This window comes from Phyllopteryx taeniolatus, chromosome 4 (genome assembly GCF_024500385.1).
Source record: "Phyllopteryx taeniolatus isolate TA_2022b chromosome 4, UOR_Ptae_1.2, whole genome shotgun sequence".
In the NCBI taxonomy this organism is placed as follows: domain Eukaryota; kingdom Metazoa; phylum Chordata; class Actinopteri; order Syngnathiformes; family Syngnathidae; genus Phyllopteryx; species Phyllopteryx taeniolatus.
In genome coordinates this window covers 23,172,036-23,194,591 of record NC_084505.1, presented here as the reverse complement: position 1 = coordinate 23,194,591, position 22,556 = coordinate 23,172,036, and the positions used below count along the sequence as shown (strand labels likewise).

General features: G+C 40.4%; 2 protein-coding genes across 7 annotated transcripts in view; both read right to left on the bottom strand.

Moving 5' to 3' along the window:
- The window catches only part of LOC133476817 (dynein heavy chain domain-containing protein 1), a 30,099-nt gene extending 27,792 nt beyond the window's left edge, over nucleotides 1-2,307 (bottom strand). For 4 of the 5 annotated variants that reach the window (XM_061770718.1, XM_061770720.1, XM_061770721.1 and 1 more), the window contains exons 1-3: nucleotides 2,171-2,307; nucleotides 523-931; nucleotides 256-459 (exon numbers count right to left, since the gene is read on the bottom strand). In XM_061770718.1, the coding sequence (XP_061626702.1) occupies nucleotides 256-459; nucleotides 523-839 (521 nt within the window). In that variant the 5' untranslated portion in view covers nucleotides 840-931; nucleotides 2,171-2,307. Of the gene's footprint in view, nucleotides 1-255; nucleotides 460-522; nucleotides 932-1,852; nucleotides 2,098-2,170 lie in introns of those variants that run through there. The other variant, XM_061770719.1, reaches the window with a different exon arrangement.
- A 10,457-nt stretch (nucleotides 2,308-12,764) lies between these two features.
- On the bottom strand, nucleotides 12,765-17,823 carry LOC133476821 (dynein axonemal light chain 4). Of its 2 annotated transcripts, none has more exons than XM_061770731.1 (4): nucleotides 17,673-17,823; nucleotides 17,206-17,285; nucleotides 15,974-16,057; nucleotides 12,765-14,012 (listed from the first exon to the last, which is right to left on the bottom strand). In XM_061770731.1, exons 2-4 carry the CDS (start codon nucleotides 17,275-17,277, stop codon nucleotides 13,848-13,850), a joined length of 321 nt encoding a protein of 106 aa, XP_061626715.1. In that variant the 5' UTR covers nucleotides 17,278-17,285; nucleotides 17,673-17,823; the 3' UTR covers nucleotides 12,765-13,847. The 2 variants fall into 2 exon arrangements, with proteins under 2 accessions (XP_061626715.1, XP_061626716.1); XM_061770732.1 differs by lacking the exon at nucleotides 17,673-17,823 and adding an exon at nucleotides 17,390-17,613.
- Nucleotides 17,824-22,556: the final 4,733 nt, after the last annotated feature.

Sequence of the window (22,556 nt, the reverse complement as noted above, 5' to 3'; positions counted from 1 at the left end):
TTGAATAGGTTGTTTTTTTTTCCTTAACAAATGAAATCACCATTTAAAACAGCATTTTAAGTTCACTTGGGTTTATTTTCCTTTACTTTTTCAGAGCACTGTAGATGAACAAAGAAATTATTTGTAGTAAACAAGTGAAATTGGATAATTTTCCGCAGCTTACCTCATGATCTCTCACGACGTACAAATGCACAGTATTTGGTAATCACTGATATAAAGAATATGAATGCATATTAGTTACTATAACACTAATACCTCTGTGCTGCTTCATCAGCAGTCTTGACAGGGATGTCAGTAAATGATGCAGAGGCCTTCATTGGAGTTTTTTCTGTCCATTTTGGCTCTGGTGATTGGAGTTGAACCACAGAACGAGGACTTTCAGGGGGCACGCTCGGAACGATGGCGGGAAGACTGAATAAGTCCCTAATGGTGACTCTGGATTCATCTTTATCTGTCAAACTGAATAAATGATTAAAATTACTTGTGAATTGATATTATTTAAATTGCCACATGCTATAATACCTCTTTGATGCTTCACCAGAAGTGTCCGTGCATAATACCGATGCCCCTGATAGCAGTCTTTCTGTCCATTTTGACTCTGTGAGGATTTTTACTGATCCGGCTTGAGCCACAGGACTGGGAGTGACAGAGGAGACTGTAACAGCAACAATGGCGGAGGGATCAAAAAGATTCCTACGCAGCGAGGACGCTGAGGGAGAATACGGCACAGGCCATAATGACGGCAAAGTGGCTTGACTGTTGCCGACTTCAGAGGGATCCTTTTTCTTTGGCTTTGAGCTCATGTTTCCGCAGTCTGCAGACCGCATCAGAGGTTCCATGGTGGGACCCTTCCCTATGAGGTAGCAGCTAACATGCTGCGCCAATATCGTCGCCAAAGCTCACAAACTGTCTTTACACATTTTTTCCAGATCTTGTGAAGGAAAGACATAGTGATTAATGAGTAGCACAAGTCCAATTCTGCATCATTGTAAACATAAACAATATACCAAAGATTGTTAGCAATAATTTAGAAAGTGCCAACCACAAAATCAATTTTAATCATGATAATATCTTTACCACTTTAGCAGCCACTTAATACAATTACAACAAAGACATAACAAAAAACAATTATAATATTCAACTACATGATTATTTCCGTTATAATGAACTCCAATATTAAAATGATGGCTATTTATAACATTTAAGTTGTACCATTCTAAGTAGTGAGCTGCCAAATACTGTACTGAAAACACTTTCAAATAAATTGGTAACCGGAATCCTGAAAAAACATTACATTTTGAATGAATGCGGCAAGTAACTCGCGAGATGAACTCTGTTACATTTACTTATTTCGCTTTTTGGATCAATTTTACTTGTCGTAGTTTTAATGCAAAATACTTTTTACTTTTGATTGTATTTCTGTGTTTCAGAAGGTACACTGCGTTTACTTCCTTAAATAGAGCCAAATTTCACTCACTACTTGTATTTTGAGTTCTATATAATGATATAACAATCTCTGTCTGGTGAGCCACTGTACTTTTACACATGTAAACAAAGAAAGTTCAATCATTTAACACCATTTCTTGTGGCTGAAATTGTAATGTTACTCTATATTTATAATTGTTTTAAGTGGCAATAGCTGCACTAGTCTTTTTGGCATTCATGCTCATTTTAAAAAAAATAAAATAAATGAGACGTTGCTCACCAGTGATAAGTACTTGAGTAGTGTTTTCACTAAATACTAAACTCAGGTAATTATTTGGAGGGCTACTTTTTACTTAAAATCACTATTACACTAAAGTAACGGTAGCATACTCTTAGTTGAGTACAATTTTTGGACACTGGTACCTACCTTTGTGGGATTGTAGGACAGAATTCACCGAATAATTGTTGTAAAATGTTCCAAACTGTGTACAATTTTAATCTACAGTCGAAGGCAATAATTCACTCGCAGTGATTTATGAGTTGTATGAGTGACAAACGAAGTGAACGGTGTGAAATTAATTTAATTTAACAACCAAGTGTCGAGAAAACATCACTTTTAAAGACCTAAAGTTAAATAAAGTAAACCTAGCTGAAATTTGTTCGCTAGCTCGGGAAGCTAGCGAACCCTCGTGACGTAATTACCTGGTGAAACTTGTTATTGTCGTGAGTTAAAAGCAGAACTTACACTTTCGGCACCCTTTAATATAATAGCCGTTCTTTTATGCCGGTGACAATCACGTAGGAAAGCGAATGGAACAAATTCGTCCTTTCTGTGTTTTACAACGTCATGAATGTGATCCCCAGCACAGCGCAATGAGACGCTTTCTTTGCACCTGCATAGGGGTTACCGCGGCAACACGCACAACTCCGAATTCCGGAACTTTTCTTGCAACCTTGAACGTCACCGCATCGTGATTCGTGACGACATTAGCTTTGCCAATGAACTTGTTAACTTGAATTTCTTCTTTGTTTTGATGAAAAAGAGGACATAATACACCAGAAAGACCGTCACCGAGACATAAGTAAAAGTAATTATGTGAATTAGGTATATTTCCCTAAAGGAAGTTATTTACTCTGTAAAGGGCTCACTGTGGGTGAAAAGTGGGAAATTTCGACAACAATGCCTTTATCTAAGTTCACTAATGGGAAAATGCTTTAATAAAATGTGCTTTCGTCGGTTGTCTTTTTGTTTTTACGGAAGATAGATAGTTAAGAAGTATTTTCCCTCTATAAAGATAGTCAATTCTTCTCAGTCATTTTTTTCTTCAGCTGGAACTGGGCCTTTAGACAAGATAGACAGATTTATGAACAGTTCCAAATACCAGTCAGTGTTACCACAAAAACTTCAGGCTTCAACTAGAAAGCAAAAAAAAAAAAAAAAAAAGTCAGGAAAAGCCTACTAGAACATAATTTTTATTTGGGTTTAATTAGAGGCATTTTAAATGGTGGCAGTTGTGTGTTGACTACCAATTTAACATAAGTTTGAATGTGGCTGGTTGATTCAGAACACAACCACTTCCCACTTATAAGAGGGCGTGCTTATTTGTGCAACATTATTTCAGTTGTTGATTTTTACGTCCCCTCTCAAGAAGATATATATTTTTAAAAAATGTAAAAATCAATTGAGTTGTACAGGTTTTGTTCACATTAATGCTGGTAAAAGGTTTTGAAATGACTTAATCTGGGTCTCACTTATTTATATCACAAAAACACGGTACCACCATATGTAACGTCATAAACACAAAAATGTGAACCTGTTAAAAATAAAACTAACAGCCGTTCTCCACACAAATATTTTTCTGTCGCCGCAGTAGATGATGAAATCTGACGTACTGTTATCAAAATGTTAAAAATATTTGCCATATTAATTATTGAACAGGTTTAAGAGTTGCAATCGTCAGCCCGGCCATTTTTTTCCAGCATGTCAGGGAGGAAAAATAAATAAATAAACAAAAAATCAACACACCCCAAAGCAGAGGATAATCGCTCCAGATAATTTTTTAGAGACATCTGTCAATCGGGCTTTTGCTGACTTTAATCACATGGGGGTAACGTACAATAATCAAAATTGTCCCCACTGTTGGTATGTGTGTTCCCTGCTTTACATGTCTATGTTTATAAATGTATATATGTGTATGAACCTACTCATCAGGAAGTCCAGTATGACCATGTCAATGAAGTCCACCAGCCTGGTGCCTTTGTCGTAGGGTGCCGTCTTCTTGATGGTCTCGCAGTAGTCTGGTTCTGTCTCCCATCTGAAACACACTTCCACTTGCGGTGACCTGACACCCCTTTTGTCACAAATCACAACCTTGTTTACCAACTATCCGCTCTATCCGCTCACCTTGCCAGCTTGCTGCGGCTGTAGGAGCGTCTCCATGGTGATCGCCAGCTCCGCCGGGTGGCCAGGGATTGGTCGGGCAGCATGAGGGCCAAGGAGGCCTCCAGGTCGGTGGGCCGGCCGCACACTGCGTGCTCTGTGGAGCAGTAGTAGGAGCACCGGCCGTAGAAGCACACATTGCCCACTAGGGGGTGCCGCAAGAGCATGGAGAGTGGAGAGGATTTAGAAGTAATGGCTGGAAGAACATGTAAAACTACCCAATCACATACATGTAGTGTTAAAGTGAAAATTGACTACCGGGGGAGTTAAAAAATGTCCGGGCCAGCTTGTGATCTGTCGTGATATCTTTAATCTCTTTGACCACATCCACTTGCCTCCCAACCACTGGGGGTACCCTCCTGTAGCCCAAAATCCTGCAGAGTGAAGGAATACAAAGGATGAGAAGTGACAGAATGAGCACACCAGAGAAGGGAAGAGACACATGAAGAAATTGCAGTGGGGTATTATGTAAAATGTAAACTTGACTGCTCAATTGTACGCTTGTCATTTTAGATACTGATTTTCGGGCCAAATCTAAGTATTTCTCCCAACCTCCTGTCAAAGTCAGCAAGGGCACGATTGTTTGATGTCTTTAAAAGAGTATCCAGTGGTGTGGGTGTGTTAAGGTTTGATTTTATTTTTTTTTGCTCCCTGATATGATCGAAAAAAAGTCAGGCCAAAAAATGTTAAACCTGTTCAATGTTTACGATCACCAATCCTTGTGTGTGTGTGTGTGTGTGGTCAACACCGAGTTGGGTGATTGTGACGTGAAACGCAATGAGAGCCAATTAGGAATGACCTGAAGTTCGCACTGTTGCCGGACACAAAGAGAGCAGCAACTGCTTGTGTTTTAAAAACTGGTAGCCTATGTTTGTACCCCTCTTTACACGCGAGTTACGTCGTACCTGTCTAGGTGAAAGGCGCCAATTTCTGCATTGTGACGTTCAAAGTCAGAGAAATAGTAGAGGTTGTAGTTGGTTTCATCATCCCTCTCCTGCCTGCAAACACAGAACGGAGACATCCTGTCAATCACGAGTGACTGTGAAGAGCAAGCTAAGTTTAAATTGATTGTGGAAAAGATCATTTCATTAAAGTTATTTCCAGAGTCTCAGAATCGCTTGTGTTCGACCTTACAGGTTCCACTGTAGCAGCACTTAGTTGGAATTGATCTTCTTTAGAGTTAGTAACGACCTGTGCGACTGGCAGGTTTCCTTGAGCAAGGCATCAACCCCTGAGGGATTCACACTATTTGTATGAATTTACGTATGTATTTTTTCGTAAGGTCTCTTCTCTCAAATGCAAGATTTTGCCATTATCAACTCACTTCATGGGTTTGAACATGGCCTGCCCATAGTTTTGAAATGACATCACCAGCTTCAGCTGCGTACCAGCGGTTTTCTGCACTGGAAAAACAAAGATCACAGTGTTATTTAGAGCTGCAACAATTCATCGATTAATCTATAACTAATCGATTATCAAATTAATCATAACTATTTTGATGATCGATTTTTGTTTAACCCGCAACCCAGAACAGGATAACTGGTGGAGAGAAAGGATGGACGAAGTGATCGCTTAGACACCTTGTTTAACTTAAAATTTCAGCCTCTCAACAGTAAATATTCTCAGATGTTTGCAAATGTTTGTTTAATCAAAATAAGTTCATTTGCAAACTTCTGCTTTGCCTATTTTCTGAACTGCTACACACCAAACCAGTAACTGAATCGTAATTCGTTTATGTTAGGTTTAAGTACACTTAATCCATCCGCGATCTTGTGTTGAAAGCATTTGTCACTGTGTCAGCGTTTTATACGTACGTCACACTAGCAGCTACTGCTGATCTGTCATGTTTCTAATTATGTGAATGAGAGGATTACATGTCAGCTATGTGAAAGTGAGAGTTCTGTGTAGAAGGCACAGGCTGGTAAATTCAGGATCTATGTATAGCCAATTTTGCGGGATCCAGATAAGAAAGACGCCACATCACAACTGACTAGACGAAGGGCAGTTTACAACCTGGATCGGTCGCCTGTCAGGCACAGGGCGATTGTGGGTGGCTCATTGAGTGGTACTCTTGGCTCAGTGTCCGACTATACTACCAATGACCAGCCGTTTGCATGCCACTGTAAATTTTACATTTTAAAAGTCCAGTTTTTGTCAGACAAACCGATTAATTAAAATTTCTCTAGCGCCATGTAACTGTGCTAACAAGTGAAAGTGTGAACCTAATGAATGTAAAGGCCTTTACCATCCTTCAAGGTTCTTAAAAGCCTCCTCGAAGCCTCTTGATGCTCACTGCGTCAAACAGCGTGGAATCTGCATTTGAAAGTGTCACTCCTAAACCACTTGTGTCAGCTATTCTACACAACCCTTCCTTTCAATCTGTCCTTGCCTTCCTTGACACCCACCACCCCTTGACCTCCACAATGTTGACCGTGGCACCTGATTTCAATAAAAGCTTTTTGTTAGTAACCCTCCTCAAATGGACTCCTCGTGGAGCCCCTTCACATGAGAGCACCTCGCCTTTAGTGGTCGCAACATCAAGCGGTCACAAGTGGGGCCGTGTATCATACCTACGCTAACGATGCGGTGAGTGGCGAGCTGTTGGATCACAGAGTCCATGTTGGGGTCCGGATGGGGGTAGAGCTGCCAGCGGGAGATGGCCAGGTGAAAGCGCAGCCAGGGGGGGTGGCTGCCGTTGCTGCGATTCCAGTGAACACTGTCGTAACCTTCCTGGCTCTCACTCACCCTGCAGACACAGTCATGGTCATGAGGAGTGCTGCCTGACAGATTCAATGTTTGACCTTTTATATATTCAAAGATCTTGTGGATCTTTGATGGCTAGTAGCAAGCCCATCTAGCCAAATGCTGTCCCATCAGTGGTGGCTTGATCGTGATCTGATTTTTGGGCAGCTCAGGTGGGACAGTTGGGATTCCATTTTAAACAGAATAAAAACACGTGTAATCTGATATCCTCAGATAAGTATAAGGCCTCTTCCAAATATGGATACAAATCAGATAAGTTTCAGGACATAACCGTCATTGCGATCCTGATGTCTTTGGAATACAGCAACTGGTTACGCAAAAATAACCAAGTGTACAGCGGGTGTAAGGTTGTGTTAGCTGGGCCAGCAGATTTGTTTTAGACACGTCTCTCGACAGCCCTTGTGGATCTTGTTGTTTCTGCAAGAGACTACTTACCCGACGTTAGCATAAGACAGACAGAAAGATACAATGTACTGTTCATGCATGTTCAGCTCCTTGCAGAGGATAAAGAATATACGACTGCTTACTGTTATATTGTCTTATGTGTTGCTGCACTTTTTGTGTTCAAATAGCCATTGTTTAAAGGGTTATATACTGTATGTAGATAGAGGCCGTATTGAAAACGGTTGGATGGATATATGGTGTTTCTCATTATGTGTTAGCATTAGCATTAAGCTAGTTAGGTGTGTGTGTTTATTTTAAATACACATGTAATTATCCTAGTTTTAGGTGTAGTTCAAGAGTAGACTTCAACTGAGAGTAAGCATGAACATACGCATTTAACAGCTTGAAGGCTCTTTTTAAAGAATGTTTCACAATTTGCCAAAGTGCTGCTTATTGTGAAGTGAGTCTCGAAACACTCGTAAGTTGAGTCACTCGTGTCTCAAGGCACATTGTGTGTTGTCACTGCCTGTTATGACTGTTTCTGGAGTTATTAAACGGAGTTTGGGTATCCGCGGGTTCTTTCATGTGTTCCATGAGTGTAAACAGTTATATCGGATGTGTGTCACTTGAAGTGTACATGGAAATAGAAAAATTGGATAAAGGCATTCAATCGGAATTGGGCACTTGAACCTGTAGTGTGAACCCAGCTTCTGACTACTGACCACATCTGTGAGCTCCTTTCAGACCCCAGATTTGGTTTGACCGTCAGCAACAAATCGTCGTCGTGAATGGACGACATGGGCGCATTGTAAAGGGGATGGTCAAACAGCGCCTCTAGCTTCGCCAGGCTGGGCGCAAGAGGCTCAACAAGGGCCGCTTTGACCGGTGCAATCCTTCCACCTTGGAATTTGTCTGGAGGCGCTCCAAAATAATCCTTGGCACCGGGAGAATCTCTTTGTGGTCCGTTGGCTGGTGACATGGTTGAACCAGCGATGGCGGTGAAGTCGTAGCTTTTATTTGCCAGGTGTTTTGGGAATGGCGTCCTGGTGGCTGGCGGGGGGGCACAGGATTGGGGGTACAAGGAAAGCGAGACAAACGCCAGAAGGAGTTGCAGGAAAATGGAGATGAGTGCCAAGGACAGACAGATTGTCTTGGAGCGACGGCGCATTCGCCACATCATTCTCCTGGGAGGAGGAAGAAGAGTGAGGAAGGTGAGAAAGGGAGTACATGTCCAGTCAAGTAAATAAAGAGAACCTGTAGCTCCTACATGAGCTACCACTGCATTCACTCTGGTCATAGAATATTTCAAAATGCATTGAGGAAAAAGGCAACTTACTTCTTCATTAGAGCTCTCTGCCACACTGGTGCAGTTGAAAAACAATCTTCAGTATCAGCAGTTAGTGTTTACCCTGTTGTTTGTATTGTGCTAGACCGCACACCGTGACAGGTTAAAGCGATCCGAATACCACTCAGTACACTTGTTTGAATTGGCAGAGACTCACTCAAAGTTAACTCCTATGTTAGATTACAATTTTGTTGTACTTACGTAGCTTAGTTAAGGGTAGGGCCAGGTTTGTCATGAATCACATCACATCACTATATTCCGATAATAGACTGAATAGATTTCCCTTATTGCACTGCAGTAAACGCATGGTTTGGGGCTTCTGTACTGTACATGTCAGCAGATACTGTATGATACCATGAAAAAAGGTCTGAATACGAAACCGATTTCCACCAAACTTTGTCAAGAGGTGGCCCAAGATGAAGGGCACATTGATTCTCACCGTTTCATTCACGATGACACCAATGAAATGTCAATTTTTTTTTTTAGCACTTTTAGCCTTGGCAGGGGACGGCACTGAGTGGCATTCAAGTTGTAGACAGCCATTATAGCATTGCTAAAGTAAGAAATCTAATGGCGGCCAGTGAGTAGCTTTACTTGACTTACTGTTAACACCTTGCTTAGCACAAGTTTGAAGCCAAGTTCTAACAATATTTTCATCTCAGTGCTTAAAACTTTTTGACACATTTAATTACAGTAGTATTTTGGTAAACTGTGTGGTTCTTTGCGTGGTCTCCAATTAAAGTGCACATATTATATGAAGATCCCCATGAGTCACCACCAAGATCCAGTTTGTGCATTCCTGGCTTTCATGCTTTGGATGTCACATTTTACACGAGGAGGAATGAGTTCACATTTCCTGGTCTTCGGAATCATAGCAGGAAGCTGTTGTTTTCATGTGTCTCCCTTGTGTTAATGATTTGTTTTTCTCTTCACATCCTCCTTTTATTGTTGTCCTTTTTTGGGAACATCTTATGTCCCATGCTGATGTATTGTAAACAAGCTGGTTAAAGCCTTGATGCGCACATCATCATCTGCAGAGCAGCTTTCATCCCTTTCCACTCGCATCCCCCAAAATCCGCTGCGCTCTTTAAATTTCACTATGGAAGACGCAGCCTCTAATGGTCAGAATTGAAGCTCCATACAAAACATTTGCCCACATACATACTTGTATGAATATTAAATTGTGTTTTCCATATAAGCCAACGAGCAACGTTCAGATGAAAAATTCATATCTGTTCTGGCCTGATGCTCGTTTCTGGTGCAATTTCTTTCTTATCCTGAGGTGACTTTTGAGATTATCGCTCTTTTTCTTTGTTCTACCTGTGTCTTTTCACCCACACCACACACACTCGTGCAAACACTCAGAAGCTACCGCAACCTTCTTTCTCAGGTGCTGAGGAGGTTGCTAAGATACAGCGCTCAGGTTTCTAACTCGAGAGAAACATGGAATCAGGACACAGTATGTGGCAACACAGAACTGATATAGCCCAAAATCCAGTGGAAAATTGTGGTTCGGGTGTCAGTTGTAGACGAATACGTTTCTAAGGACGTCTTCTTCTACGCCTATTTGTGAGTCTTCCAGTCTCTGTCTCCTTCGCAACCTGCTGATGACACTTCGTGAAACTCTTAAGCTCAGTGGCTGTTGCAATGGTGAGCTATTGTTGTTGATCAATGGTTACGTGTCGTCTGGCCACAAGCCCAATATCGCTAATGCCCAAATGAGACTAGAAGACAAATTTGGTCTGTCACGATGGCACTCCATAAGACTACTGCCATAAAATCCTGCTGTGTTGCGCTCGGAACACTGGAAACACTACATGACATATACAGTATTACAATGTCATTGTATCCCGTTTTTTTACGATCATTGGGCTAGTCTTGTAAAATCAAGCTGTCAGGGGAGAAAACGTGTCAGCGCTACCAGATATGACCGTTACCATAGCGGCAACATAACAATGAAGGAAGAGGCGATCGTTTTGATTGTGACAATCTCTTGTGTTGGTGAAAAAAAGAACAAAAAGAAGAAAAAACACCTGTGGTGTTGTCCCTGGGTCGCCCGGAGAGGAGGGTTTGAGCTGTGTGGTGGAAGAAAATAACCTCACAATTACCTCATAAAAATGTGATTTTCACATACAGATTAAAACTATCTATGATCACCTGCAGATGCAAAATTAACTGAAAACTACTGAGGTTTGCAAAAACTTTCAGACTAACAGACGTTCATCAGGGACTTTCCAGCAACAAAAATTTTAAAATAGCCATTTTCATAATTTCCATGAACCCCCTGTTGACACTGCTAAGTTTGCATGCAGGTAAAGTGTGCTTGGCATGTAACACCATCCACTTATGTGCCAATATGTCCCGAGCTGTAAGCTTTTGTGCAAGATGAAGCCTTTCAGTACGCCTGGAGTGCGACTCCCGAGTATGAATATTTCACAGTGAAGCAAAAAGGCGGTGGGAGGAGATATTTAAAGAGGGGGCTGGTATGAATAATGAATGAGATGCGTCAAATTGGCAGTGGGTTAGGTGGGGTGTGCTATGTTTACAGGACCCACTGGAATCATCAGAGAGTCGATATCGTCCATGTAGTGTGAGCTAGCTCCGGTGTATTTCCAGTGTGTATTTATTCAGACCACTACAATAATCACTTTTTAGGTGTTTTGGGGATGCAAACATTTATGATGTCAAAAGATAGTGGACTTTGACATGAGGATTATATTAGCGTGAATGCTGAAATAGAAGAATCATCATCATTTGGAATATTTGAAATTGTCGTCCACCCTGTCATTATGGGGTAACTGCCCCTTTAAGAAAGCCACTGTGTTTTTACTGACATTATTACCAGCATTTTGTCTTTCTTCAATGGCGGCTGAAACATTGGATAGTTGCAGAAAATGTTTACACTTGTTTCTTTATTTTCATCAAATTATGTACATCATTGAATGTTATCGGGGTTAACATGTCTAATGTCTAGGGGTAATAACATTTGAAATGTGAAATATATTTGTCAAACAGCGCAGTCGGCTTGCTAAATGAACTGTCCACAATGTGCTTGTTAAATGAACCAAGAATGTCAGGATCTACACCGTGTAAGCAAGCTGACAGATTTTACAGTTTGAATGGACATTGTTTGCTTGCAGTTAATTTCTAAGAAAGATGCATTTCTTAGGGCATAACATCTAATCAACATGAAGTTCAATGAAAAATCTCAACTTTTGGGGGTGAAATGGGGATGTGTCAGAGACGGAGAGATTTGTTGCTTTGTGCAAATTTTGCACATTTTCCTCTGTGTGAGTAGAGTGCATAATATGACCTGATTGTGGATGCATCATACTCACTCTTTCAACATCAGTGGGTCACAGTAACCTTGCAACTGGCATGATGCAAGGAAGGGGCAATGATGTCACTTTATACAAGCCTGGGGAAAACATTACCGTTTAGAAAACACCTGCAGACTAAGACTTAATTGATGATGTTCTAAATGCAAGACACAATCAATGCCGAATAGTCATTTTAAACTGTCGGTCTGAAACGGCACTGCTTTTGCACCTTTGACACGTCAACCTACCTACAGTCCTGAATTTCTTTTTTTTTAGTTCGGGAAAAGGTCATTGCACTCCTCACTACACTGCACCGCATAAATAAACAACATTGCTGAGTTTGCTTCCACAGATTTTGTACTTGGGGTGAAGCAGCTTTTGTCTGAGGGTGTTAGTGGGTTTGAAATGTTGTTTGGAGAAATTCCATCGGAGTTTTTCTGACAAACCAACTACGTAGAGGAACCACCACATTCCGCCTTCAGTTTCTACATACTGATGATGTATTAACCCTTACAGAAACAAAACATTTTGGTAATTTCTAGGGCTGTTAAATTTTGGGCAGTTGTGACATAAACTTTAAAATGTGTAGTGCTCTAATAATAATAATAATAATAATAATTTGTTAAGCACTGTAATAACAATGTCTCTGACTTGAAATTTAACTTCTTAACTTAACTTCTTGTTACTGACATAGTTTCCGAGTACTTCGCTTCTCTCAGGGGCTTTCTTTGGTTGCCACAAATCTCAACTGTGGGAACGACAGTAACAGTAACAGTAGCTTTCTATGTTTGTTTTCTCGTTGGCTCCTGATTAAAAGCATACACAGTCGTCTTGTTCCTCTTTGTTGAGTTACTTCGGGAGGGATCTTTTCGAGTTTCTATTTGTTTGAAGATTCGCACAGTTTGTTAGCCGGCAACTCTGTATTCCTTGGTGACTAATTGTTCAAATCCAGCCACAACACAACAGAACGTGAGCTTGATGCGGTCGCTAATGACCGTTGTGTCTCTAGTGTTACCTCCCAGCTGTGCTAGACCAAAACCATTCAAAGGGCTATTGTGTCCTGTCAACAAATTCAAAGAGCATAGACTGCGTTTTCACATTTCGGAGTTTATTATCCATCACTGTGTATTATATCACTATCATCTCTTTCACGCACTTTAGCCTCTTGCACAGAAATTCCTTCAAAATTGCAGCAACAAAAAATCCATAATTTATTCACTTCTGTTACAGACCTCACCTAAAGGCAGGATAGACAATCAATACGCAACCAAACTGGCGATGTCAGTAAGTCAGAAAGTGACTGTTGGGTATTGAATTTCAAACTGCTGTCCAAGTGTTGTGGAATGCTGTTAGACACAGGCGATCCGTCCTCTGTTATGGCTCTGCTGGTACCTTAGAAGTCAAAATTTCACACCTCCGGCCTTACAGATTGCCGTTTCACACAGCCAGTTCCACCTCTGTCTGTTATGGCCGGAATATGATATCAGAAGGTGCAAAACTGTCGGGGTCCACTTCATCCCCCCGTTCTGTGTCATTAGCATTCATACAGACCAAAGGCCGTAAAACATGCCAGGTTATTATAAAAACATCTAGAGCAGGGGGGGGGGGGGGAAGGTAGATCAGGTCGTTTGTAAGAAGATAACACTTGTTAAAAGTCGCATCAAACTATATACACGGTAAAAAAAAAATATAAAAACATTGTATTGAAAGACAAGTGTGTCAAATTGTAAGAAAGGTTGAGAGATGATGTGGACATTGTCGTGCTGCACAAAGGTGGTGATGTTCGGTGTAGGCTTTTAAAAAAAAAAAAAAAAAAGAAAAGTGCGTGTGTGTGTGTCCAGCACACACAAACACCTACACACCAGACGCTCCCTGCAGAGGAAAGAGGACAAAGGTCTTTGGAGACCCTAGCCGGCTGTGTTATATTGTCAAAGTGAGTGTGACACTATGAAAACTGCTTGAAAAGAAAGAGAAATGTGAGATAAGGCAGGAAGCTGTTCAGGCGTCTGCGAGTCAAGACTGAATGTCAGAGTTCTTCTCCACAAGTCCGAGTAGTTGTCAACCTCAGCGACTTTTTGTAGCCAGAGGGGGCTGGTTTTGTTTCACCGAATTGGCGAGCGGAGTGGGACCAGCAAAAAAAAAAAAGCAATTGTGTGTCTGCGTGTGTGTGCTACGAGCACTTCCACACACACACGGCCAGACTCCCGCCAAAGAACATGTACAGCAGGTTCTTCACTTCGTGCGTGACCTCAAAGCCGAAGCCCTCACCGATCACGACGTGCCACGAGCTGCCAAACTTCTTGTCCATGGACTCCTTGATCATCTTGGCGGCGCTCTGGAGACCAGCGGCGAGAAGGCCACACAAAGAAAAATACTTCAGAACAACTCCGAACTCCCACCAAGAACAAATAATCCTTGTTTGGATCAGGACTAAATAGTACACAGTCATATACAGGAGGGTGCTCAATAAATTGACGTAGCAGCATAAGAATAAGTGGTCACACAACTCAAGAAGGGACACTCTGTTATTGACGTAGTGTTTCTCCATTTGACTGTTTTATATTTATGGCCAAGAAGTGCTTTTCATACAAATACTGTAATTATGACTTAGCATAGATTCGTGATCGATGAAGGAGAGTTTCGACTTCTTTACGAATTTGGGTTACCGGCGTAGGAACAGAACTCCCAGAACCCCACTGTACTGTGGCATTTGTGTGAGCTCAGTTCAATCAGCATCTTTGGCTTTTTTACATATTACACATTACATATTACAGCTTTAAGAGTAGAACTGTAGCTTCTGAATGTTTACGGAATCAAGTATTCTACCACTTATCCCACTACTTATTTGAGTAATTTGGATAAAAAAATGCTTTTGCATTATTAAACAATATGTGCGTGTGAGGTGCAGGTATTATTTTTGTCCACTTGTCGTTGTCATTGTGTTTTACTGTAGTCTCTGTAACTTTGGCTGTGTATGGGTTTAAATGGCAGGGCCTGGCCAGCATCAACGAATGTGAGTGTAGAGTTGGCTGGCTTTTAAGTCTGCGTGTTGAGTGACTGAGCGTGAGTTGTGACTATCGGAATCTCATTTATGAATGCGCTTATTACGGCGGCTGTGTCGATCCTTGACCACTTGCAGGGGCATTAAAAAGACATTCTACCTAGTGATGGCAGGCTATAATTAATTTAGCCAACAATGATAAATTACCTTGTGTTGGCGATCGTAGATCACTGTTGTGGTACACATTGCACTTTATCCTCCTTGGTAAGTGTGAAATGATCCCAAAGTTTAGACAGTTTGTCTTTTACTAACTTTTTCCTCCTGGCTCGTCGTCATCCTGCCATCTTATTTCCACACGGAGTGGTGCGTGCGACTGCAGTAACATTAGTCCGTGTGGAAAAACTGTCCCAGCTAAGCCTTGAGGCAGAGATTTTGCTTTGCTTTTCAAGTTATACGCTTAATCGTTTATACACGTTAAATAATTTAAGCGTCACCATTAGTGTGAAAAAGAGTTTGAAAGAGGGTTAACTTATTTTTACACTTGTGTGACAAGTAACATGTTAACATGTTATTACGTGTCAGGAAAAATCAACTTTGCATGATCATTATAATAAGTGAAACTCGTTTATTCGCTATTCATGATATCACCCTTTTGTGCTTTTCTGTGGAACCTATCCTAATGTTTTTTTTTGTGCTCCATCTGCCACACCCTAAAATGCCACAAGAGGGCACCAATGTCCAAAGCTAATAGAATAGTAAGTGGTGTCAAGGAAGTAGTATCTCAGGTGTTTATTTAAAAAAAAAAATTTCCCAATTAATTGAACATTAATGTTGGGGGGAAAAAAAGTTTTGAAATGATTTGTCTTGGTCTCATTTTTATATTACAAAAACCTGGGTGTGTCGACTTTTTACATGAACTGTAAAAATGATATTTAATCTAACTTGTATGAGAAATGAAATGCTATATAAAACTTCCCTGTTCAGTTAATAAAAGTTGTATCATGGTGACAGTTACATCCTGGAAGGGATAATTTCTATTTACATTATTTACTTTGGGATCTTCTTTGTGATATTGGAGATTGACCCACATCATTGAATAGATTGTATTTAACATCAGAGGGGCCGCTATATAATGTCATAGATTGTATTTAACATCAGAGGGGCCGCTGTATAATGTCAAAAACAAACATTTATACACTGGAACCACTGTTTGAGACTCGGGGGGGGGGGGAATAAAAACAAACAAACAAATGCTACTTTGTGCTGCCATTCAATCACTGACAGACCACACGTACCTCATTGTTGGTGGCAAACTTTTCACAGGCGGTCACACACAGCTCCATCGTCTCCACTCTCATTTCCTCGGGCATGTCCGTGTGCTGAGGACAAATTGATATATTATCTTCTGATACCCGAACAATCGGGTTACATTTTTCGGTTTACATGATGGAAAGCAGGACAGCGCTCTCATATGATCCATCTATTTGGTTTGCTGCCTATCCTGTTCAGGTTCACGAGGGTAGCTGAAGCATGTCCCAGCTTACTTTGGGTGATACATTCACACCTATAGATGATTTAGAGCATGGGTGGCCAAACTTTACATTTAAAAAAAACAAAAAAAAATTCAAATCTATATGTAAAATAGATTACCATTCATGTTCATTTTTAAATTGTATTATTTACAATTTAATGCAACAAATATTACACAACTCTGATGGTGGACCAGACTTGATAGATCACATAGGCCTGTTCTAAAAATATCTTGCCAGTGATGGAACATTGTGATTTCCTTGGAATGTTGAAGAAGTGATCATTTGAAAATCTAACTGGAGGAGATTTATTGAAATGAAGTGTTGCATACTGACAACTATCTGTTTTCTACCTTAAAAATCATGGTTGATAATTATTGTGCGAAATCATGGACAAATATCATACAGTGGTGCCTTGAGATATGAGTTCAATTTGAATTTGATGAAGGAAAATCACTCACATCTCAAATCATCTTTTCCAATTTAAATGAATGGCAAACTGTTCCAGCCTACCCCCAAAAAAATGTTGGAATGTTTTTTTTAATGAGAATAGCACTCAACACTATAATATTGTACTTTATCGAAACATACAGGAATTACATAAATAAATACAATTACAAATAATGTAAGTTTTTGTCACACATTACATGAAATGAATGCCCACCTACACAGTAAACTATGTATTATGATTAGCTGCTACTTGTAATCAGAAGAATAAGGATATTCTCTAAATATGTAAATGTATGAATTGTGGCTTAGATTAAAGAGGAAAATAATACATTATAAGTAATATGCAAACCATGCTCAAAAGTTTTCACAAATGGCATTCATTCACTTTTATGTACCTTACATTGTGGTGAAGTGTAGCTTTACTGTCTACCATATGGTTCGTAAGTTTTGTCATTCTCGAAGCAGTGCTTCTCCTGTTGCACGCTCCGAACTAGACTCAAGATGCAGTGCGCAGATCACAATGAAGGATGAGATCACCACACTCCTACCCTGATGAGAGGGAAGCTGTGTAGTCTCTTGTAGTCGGCCTCTTCCTTCTTTCCCTCGCCGGTTCCTGCCATTCCAACTCCTGTTAACAGATAGCACAAGAAAACTGTACCTAAAATAATGTACATTTCATGTGTTTAGTAACGAGCAACACTTATCAACAACACACAAGGAGAAGAAACCTACCAAACTAGCTAGCGAGGGACATAACGAAGCACACATTTGCGAGAACTAAATGTCACTTGCCACACAAAGGTTTAAAAACGGAGGACACCTGTGGCCAGTTTGTAAACACCAAGCTGGCAGATGAGCTGGAACCAAAGACGCAGCGTTTACGAGCTACTCGGCTAGCTTAGCTTGTAGCTCCGTGGCCAACACATTACGTTTGACAAATTCTCTTTGACCAGACGCTCGTTGACGAGTCACGGTTTGTTAATGGCGAGGGGGGGGAAATGTTGGGGTGACTTACTCAGGAGGCGTTTGGACCGCTGCAAAAGTTCCACTGTTTGAGTCCCAGGGTCGGTTGTTAGGGAGACATTTTAAACAAGAACTACACGGACAGAGGAAGCCCCGCCTACTAATGACACACCACGTCTCTATTGGCTCTTTGGCTTGTCAATCAACTCTGAAAGTTCTTAAATTCCAATCACTGTATAGGTTTATTTATACTCTCTCTCTCTTTCTCCCTCTCTCTCTCTCTCTCTCTCTTTCTCTCTCTCTCTCTCTCTCTCTCTCTCTCTCTCTCTATATATTTATATATATGTTCATTTCTATCAAGGCCTTAAAAATAAATGTCATTTTTCTTTGTCAAATCTCACAAAATGTCACAAAAAGCATACAATACTGAAAAGAATAATGAGCTAGTCTCAGTTTCAAATCAAATGGATTTATTCGGAATATTTTTTGTATTTATTTATTGTTACTCCCTAATCTAAAATCGTTTTCACTCCCAACAAAACTGTCAAGTTTTTTTTATGTATATATCTTCATTATATCATTTAACTATTATTGTTTTCACGTGATTTTTTCATTTGTATATCTGATTTTTTAAATTATTATATTATAATTTTATGCTTCAATTAGTACACTGCTCATGGTTGTAAAAAAAAAAAAAAAAAAATTCGATCCTACTTAGAAAGCCCTCATGCTGAATTTGACCGACATAGAGCATGAAACATCTGGATGGAGTCCCCCAGGTGGCTCTTCCTGACCCAAAAGAGCTGTGGAAAATTCCCACTCTTTCTTGTGCTTGAGGATTCATTTTAATATGAAACAAGTACTCCCTTCTCCCTGGATTAGAGTGGATTATGAATCTGTGGACAGGCAAACAGATCGCATATTAATGATATTCCTCATCTCTTGTTTGGGCTCGTCTAGTCTCTCTGTCTGCGGCCGCAATGATGCAACCTGCTGTTGTCAACAGGTCACTTCTAGTATAGAGTATATGAATCTCTTACAGTGTGTGGGGCTATGAGCAAGTAGATCAGTGCAATGTATGAACTAATTGCGTGGTACCAGATTGCGTCATTACACAGTTTAATGGCATAAATCCAAATGACCTAGTTTAATTGTGACAGCAGTCAACAAGAAACGTAGACTATGCATAATCTCAATTATGTATTATAAAACAATTGAAACTCATTAATGGTAATTGCGGTTATAATCATCGTTATATAACATAAACATTGTGCGTAAAGGTGAGAAACCCACCCGGAAAAGTACAGGCAGGTAGGTATCTAAGGACATCCATTACAAGAGATGTATCAAAAATAAGATATACAGTGGTGCCTTGAGATGATTCGACTTGCAAGTTTTTCAAGATGTGAGCTTTCATTTGGATGACTTTTTTGCTTTGACTTGCGAGCGCAAACTTGAGATGCAAGCACTGTTTGGTAGCACTGAGCAAAATTTGCAGCAGGGAGCAGTTTGGCAAATATTGAACATTTCATCAAAAAAAAATAAAACAGGCTTCAAGCTATTTAATGCCACTCCCAGTTGAAGTTTACTGTCACACTAAACATAAAACAAAGATAATTACCTGTTGTATATTTAAAACAACATAGCTTTGCCTTGTGAAAACGTCCGCTTAGCCTAATGCTAAGAAACAATGCAAAAAGCCATTGACATGCTAACGGTTAACATCGATAGTTGTCGTTTATAGAAGCAACGGCTATTTGAACACACTATTTACACTCTCATTCACACGTATGGACAATTTAGAGTCTTTAATTAACTTAAGATGCATATTGTTGGAATGTAGAAGGAAGCAGGAGTACCCGGTGAAAACCCACGCAAGCACGCGGGTAGAACATGCGACCTCCACACAGGGGTTGAGAGTCAACCCCAGAACCTTTAACTGTGAGGCAGACGTGCTAACCACTACTCTGACAATCTTGCAGTATAATGTTGGTTAAAACGATCAGATGTCTTATGTAAAAGCTCACTTTGATCAAACTTGTACATCACAACTCAGGACGAGTGAGTGTAGGCTTGCCGTATGTAATCTCTATGAAGTCCATCCATCCATCCATTTTCTTTACCGCTTATCCTCACTAGGGTCGCGGGCTGCTGGAGCCTATCCCAGCTATCTTCGGGCGGGAGGCGGGGTACAGCCTGAACTGATCGCCAGCCAATCGCAGGACCTCTATGAAGTATTTTTAGATAATGTCATACATAAAATGAATAACTCAAACTGCATGCAAAACGTGTGTTTTGGTATTTTTCTAATGATGCGCAAGCCTGACGCAGACCTCCTGTAAAAATGTAGACTATAGAGACTGCATGAAGGTTTAAGAACTAACTAAGAATGTGGACTGAATAACCAAAAGGGGGATAATGTAGATTTGGGATGAAAACGCCTGAGGGAGAATGTGAGCTTCTCTTCAACATTTTTGCGATGACAGAGGAAAACTAATCTTTCACCGATGACTTATGTAGAATATAGAATAACCCGAGTGCGCCGATGCCAGAGTGAGGCAAAACGAGGATGTAGAAACGCTTCTTTTTCTGTACAAAATGTGTGTTTGTGAAGGCAGTGCAAAGATGGAAAGGTCAAACGAAGGTTTGTGTAAAGTATGCCTGCCTGCGGGAAAACCAATTAGTGAGCATCTATAATTCATCAGTAGCGGATGCAGATTGTTAAGGGAATGAGGGGAGCAGAGGGGGGAGTGACGACCCCATGTGCCAATTACTGACTGGATGACTCAAACATTTGAGACAGACTGACTGATTGCTTGATAATTGTGCTGGGAATCACACAGGAATCCATGATACGATATTGTGCTAATGATAAAAATCACGAGGCAGCATGGTGGAATAATGGTCAGCACGGGTTCCTCAGAGTGGAGTTTCTTCCTGTGCCTGTGTTCACACAGCCGTTGCAGCTTTACGCATTCAAATAGATGCGAGACGACGTCAGCGTCAAAAGTCTGGGACAAGGACAACGGCTTTGGACGCAGGTGTGGCCAGTGAGTCTCGTGTGTTCAACTTCACACTTGGAGCGTCCCTTACACACTAGCAAGTTTTTTGTCTCTGATTCTACGCAGGTTGCATTAAGGGTTTTATAAAGCTGAAGAATCACGGCTACGTAACCTGAATTTGTAAGTCGGAACGCGCCGATGTATTAATAACCTGCGCTAACGCAGTAATAAACTTATAAAAAGACTTTTAGGCCATAAATATTAAGCAGTCAAATGACAAACACGAAATAACTTGAGCGGTCTTTTTGTAATGACATATTCTTATGCTGCCGCGCAAAGAAGTTAATTGTGCGCCGTTCTGAACCTCGAAACATAGTATGTATGTCGGTATCGTTTGATTCCATTTCTGAATAAAGTTCCCTTTAGCTGATGGAAAAAGCAAATGACAATGACATTATTCAAAACAAGTTATGCTTTTGTTTCCCCCCTTTCTGGGATTAGCTTTAAAAACGTAAAACACTCTTCTTTCAAATTAGGTAAATCCAGGGACAGGGTTGGACGAAATTCAACTACCTTAATTACTCGTGCACTCTCGAGTGTAAGATGCAACCCCAAAATTACACTTTCTGAGCTGCATTCTTTTTCTACCTTTGTATTATACGCAGCTCAAAATTGCTGTTATCCATGCCAAAAAAACTCAAGTACTATCTTCATAGTAATTTGTATTTTATTAAATTTTCTCTGAAGTAAACAGGAAATGAGGTACCACTGTGTTGAGCTTCACATCATATTCAAACTTTTAATTAAGCAACACCATTGACATTGAACAGTACTCTTAACTGTTTTTGTATGGTTGATTAAACATTGGACTGATTGAAATTCACGATGGAGTAATAGTTAGCACAGCTGCTTCTCAGTCAGGAGATGAAGGTCCAAATCCCTATTGGAAAATGGAGTTTGCTTGTTCTCTCCATGCTTGCTTCTACTCCGGCTTCTCTCTAAAGCCCCAAAACATGCATTTTAGCTTAATTCAAGATTTTAAATTGTCCATACTTGTCAATGTTTTTTTTTTATTATTACATGTGCCCTGTGATTGACTGATGACTGGTTGTACCCCGCCCTCTTGCTCAAAGGTAGCTAAATAATCTCCATGAGAACAAGCAGCATAGAAAACGAATGAATGGAATGCAGTTGACTCCTAGTACATGCAGTATCTGACGTTGTCATGGCAGTCAGTGTTGCTGCATCTCTGAATTTCTATAATGAGCGAGGCTGCAATTCTTGAGCGAGTATAAGCACAGTGTTGTCACTAAGATATTTCATTACTAGTAAATTACCAGACAGCCTGTCAGAGCCTAATTTTGAAACTGCCATGCGGTGATGTCATTTATTGGACGTTTATCAATGAACTGAGAACAGCCTTGACTTGCCATGTGAACAGAAATTGAATTGACACTCCTTGTGACATTCACGACTAACGTTGTACGCTCCTAAGGTCTTCCGATTCGCAAATCCATTTCAGAGAAAAAACTCAAATCACACAAAACCTGAAACCTGTGAAAAAGCCGGATGATTATTCAAAGGGCTTGTTTTTTTGGTTTGTTTTGGGGGTGTGGTGGCTACCTACTAACACTGATCTAATTTGTTTTTCTGCAAATGCAAATAAAAGTGTTGTTTCAATTAAGTTCCACTCTGTATTTTCCACAAGGCTCTTTAAGCTGTTTTATCCCAGAGACGAATCTAGCTGAATTTGCAATGCAGAATACCTTTTGTACAAATTGAATTCATGAAATAAGGATGGGGTTATTGCTCTCCTCCAACACTAATGACTAAAGAATCTCCATCCTCCCTCGTGCATCTGTATTTATGGGAATCATTATCTGAGGTTGTGTTTATGCTTTGATTGTCCATCTGTCAGAGCCATTCCGTGACAG

Coding starts and splice junctions, on each gene's coding strand:
- LOC133476821 (XM_061770731.1), bottom strand. CDS start 17,277: ATGGCAGGAACCGGCGAGGGAAAGAAGGAAGAGGCCGACTACAAGAGA. Junction 16,058..17,205: donor ACAGCTTCCCTCTCATCAGG/GTAGGAGTGTGG, acceptor ATTTGTCCTCAG/CACACGGACATGCCCGAGGA. Junction 14,013..15,973: donor AGTTTGCCACCAACAATGAG/GTACGTGTGGTC, acceptor GCTGGTCTCCAG/AGCGCCGCCAAGATGATCAA.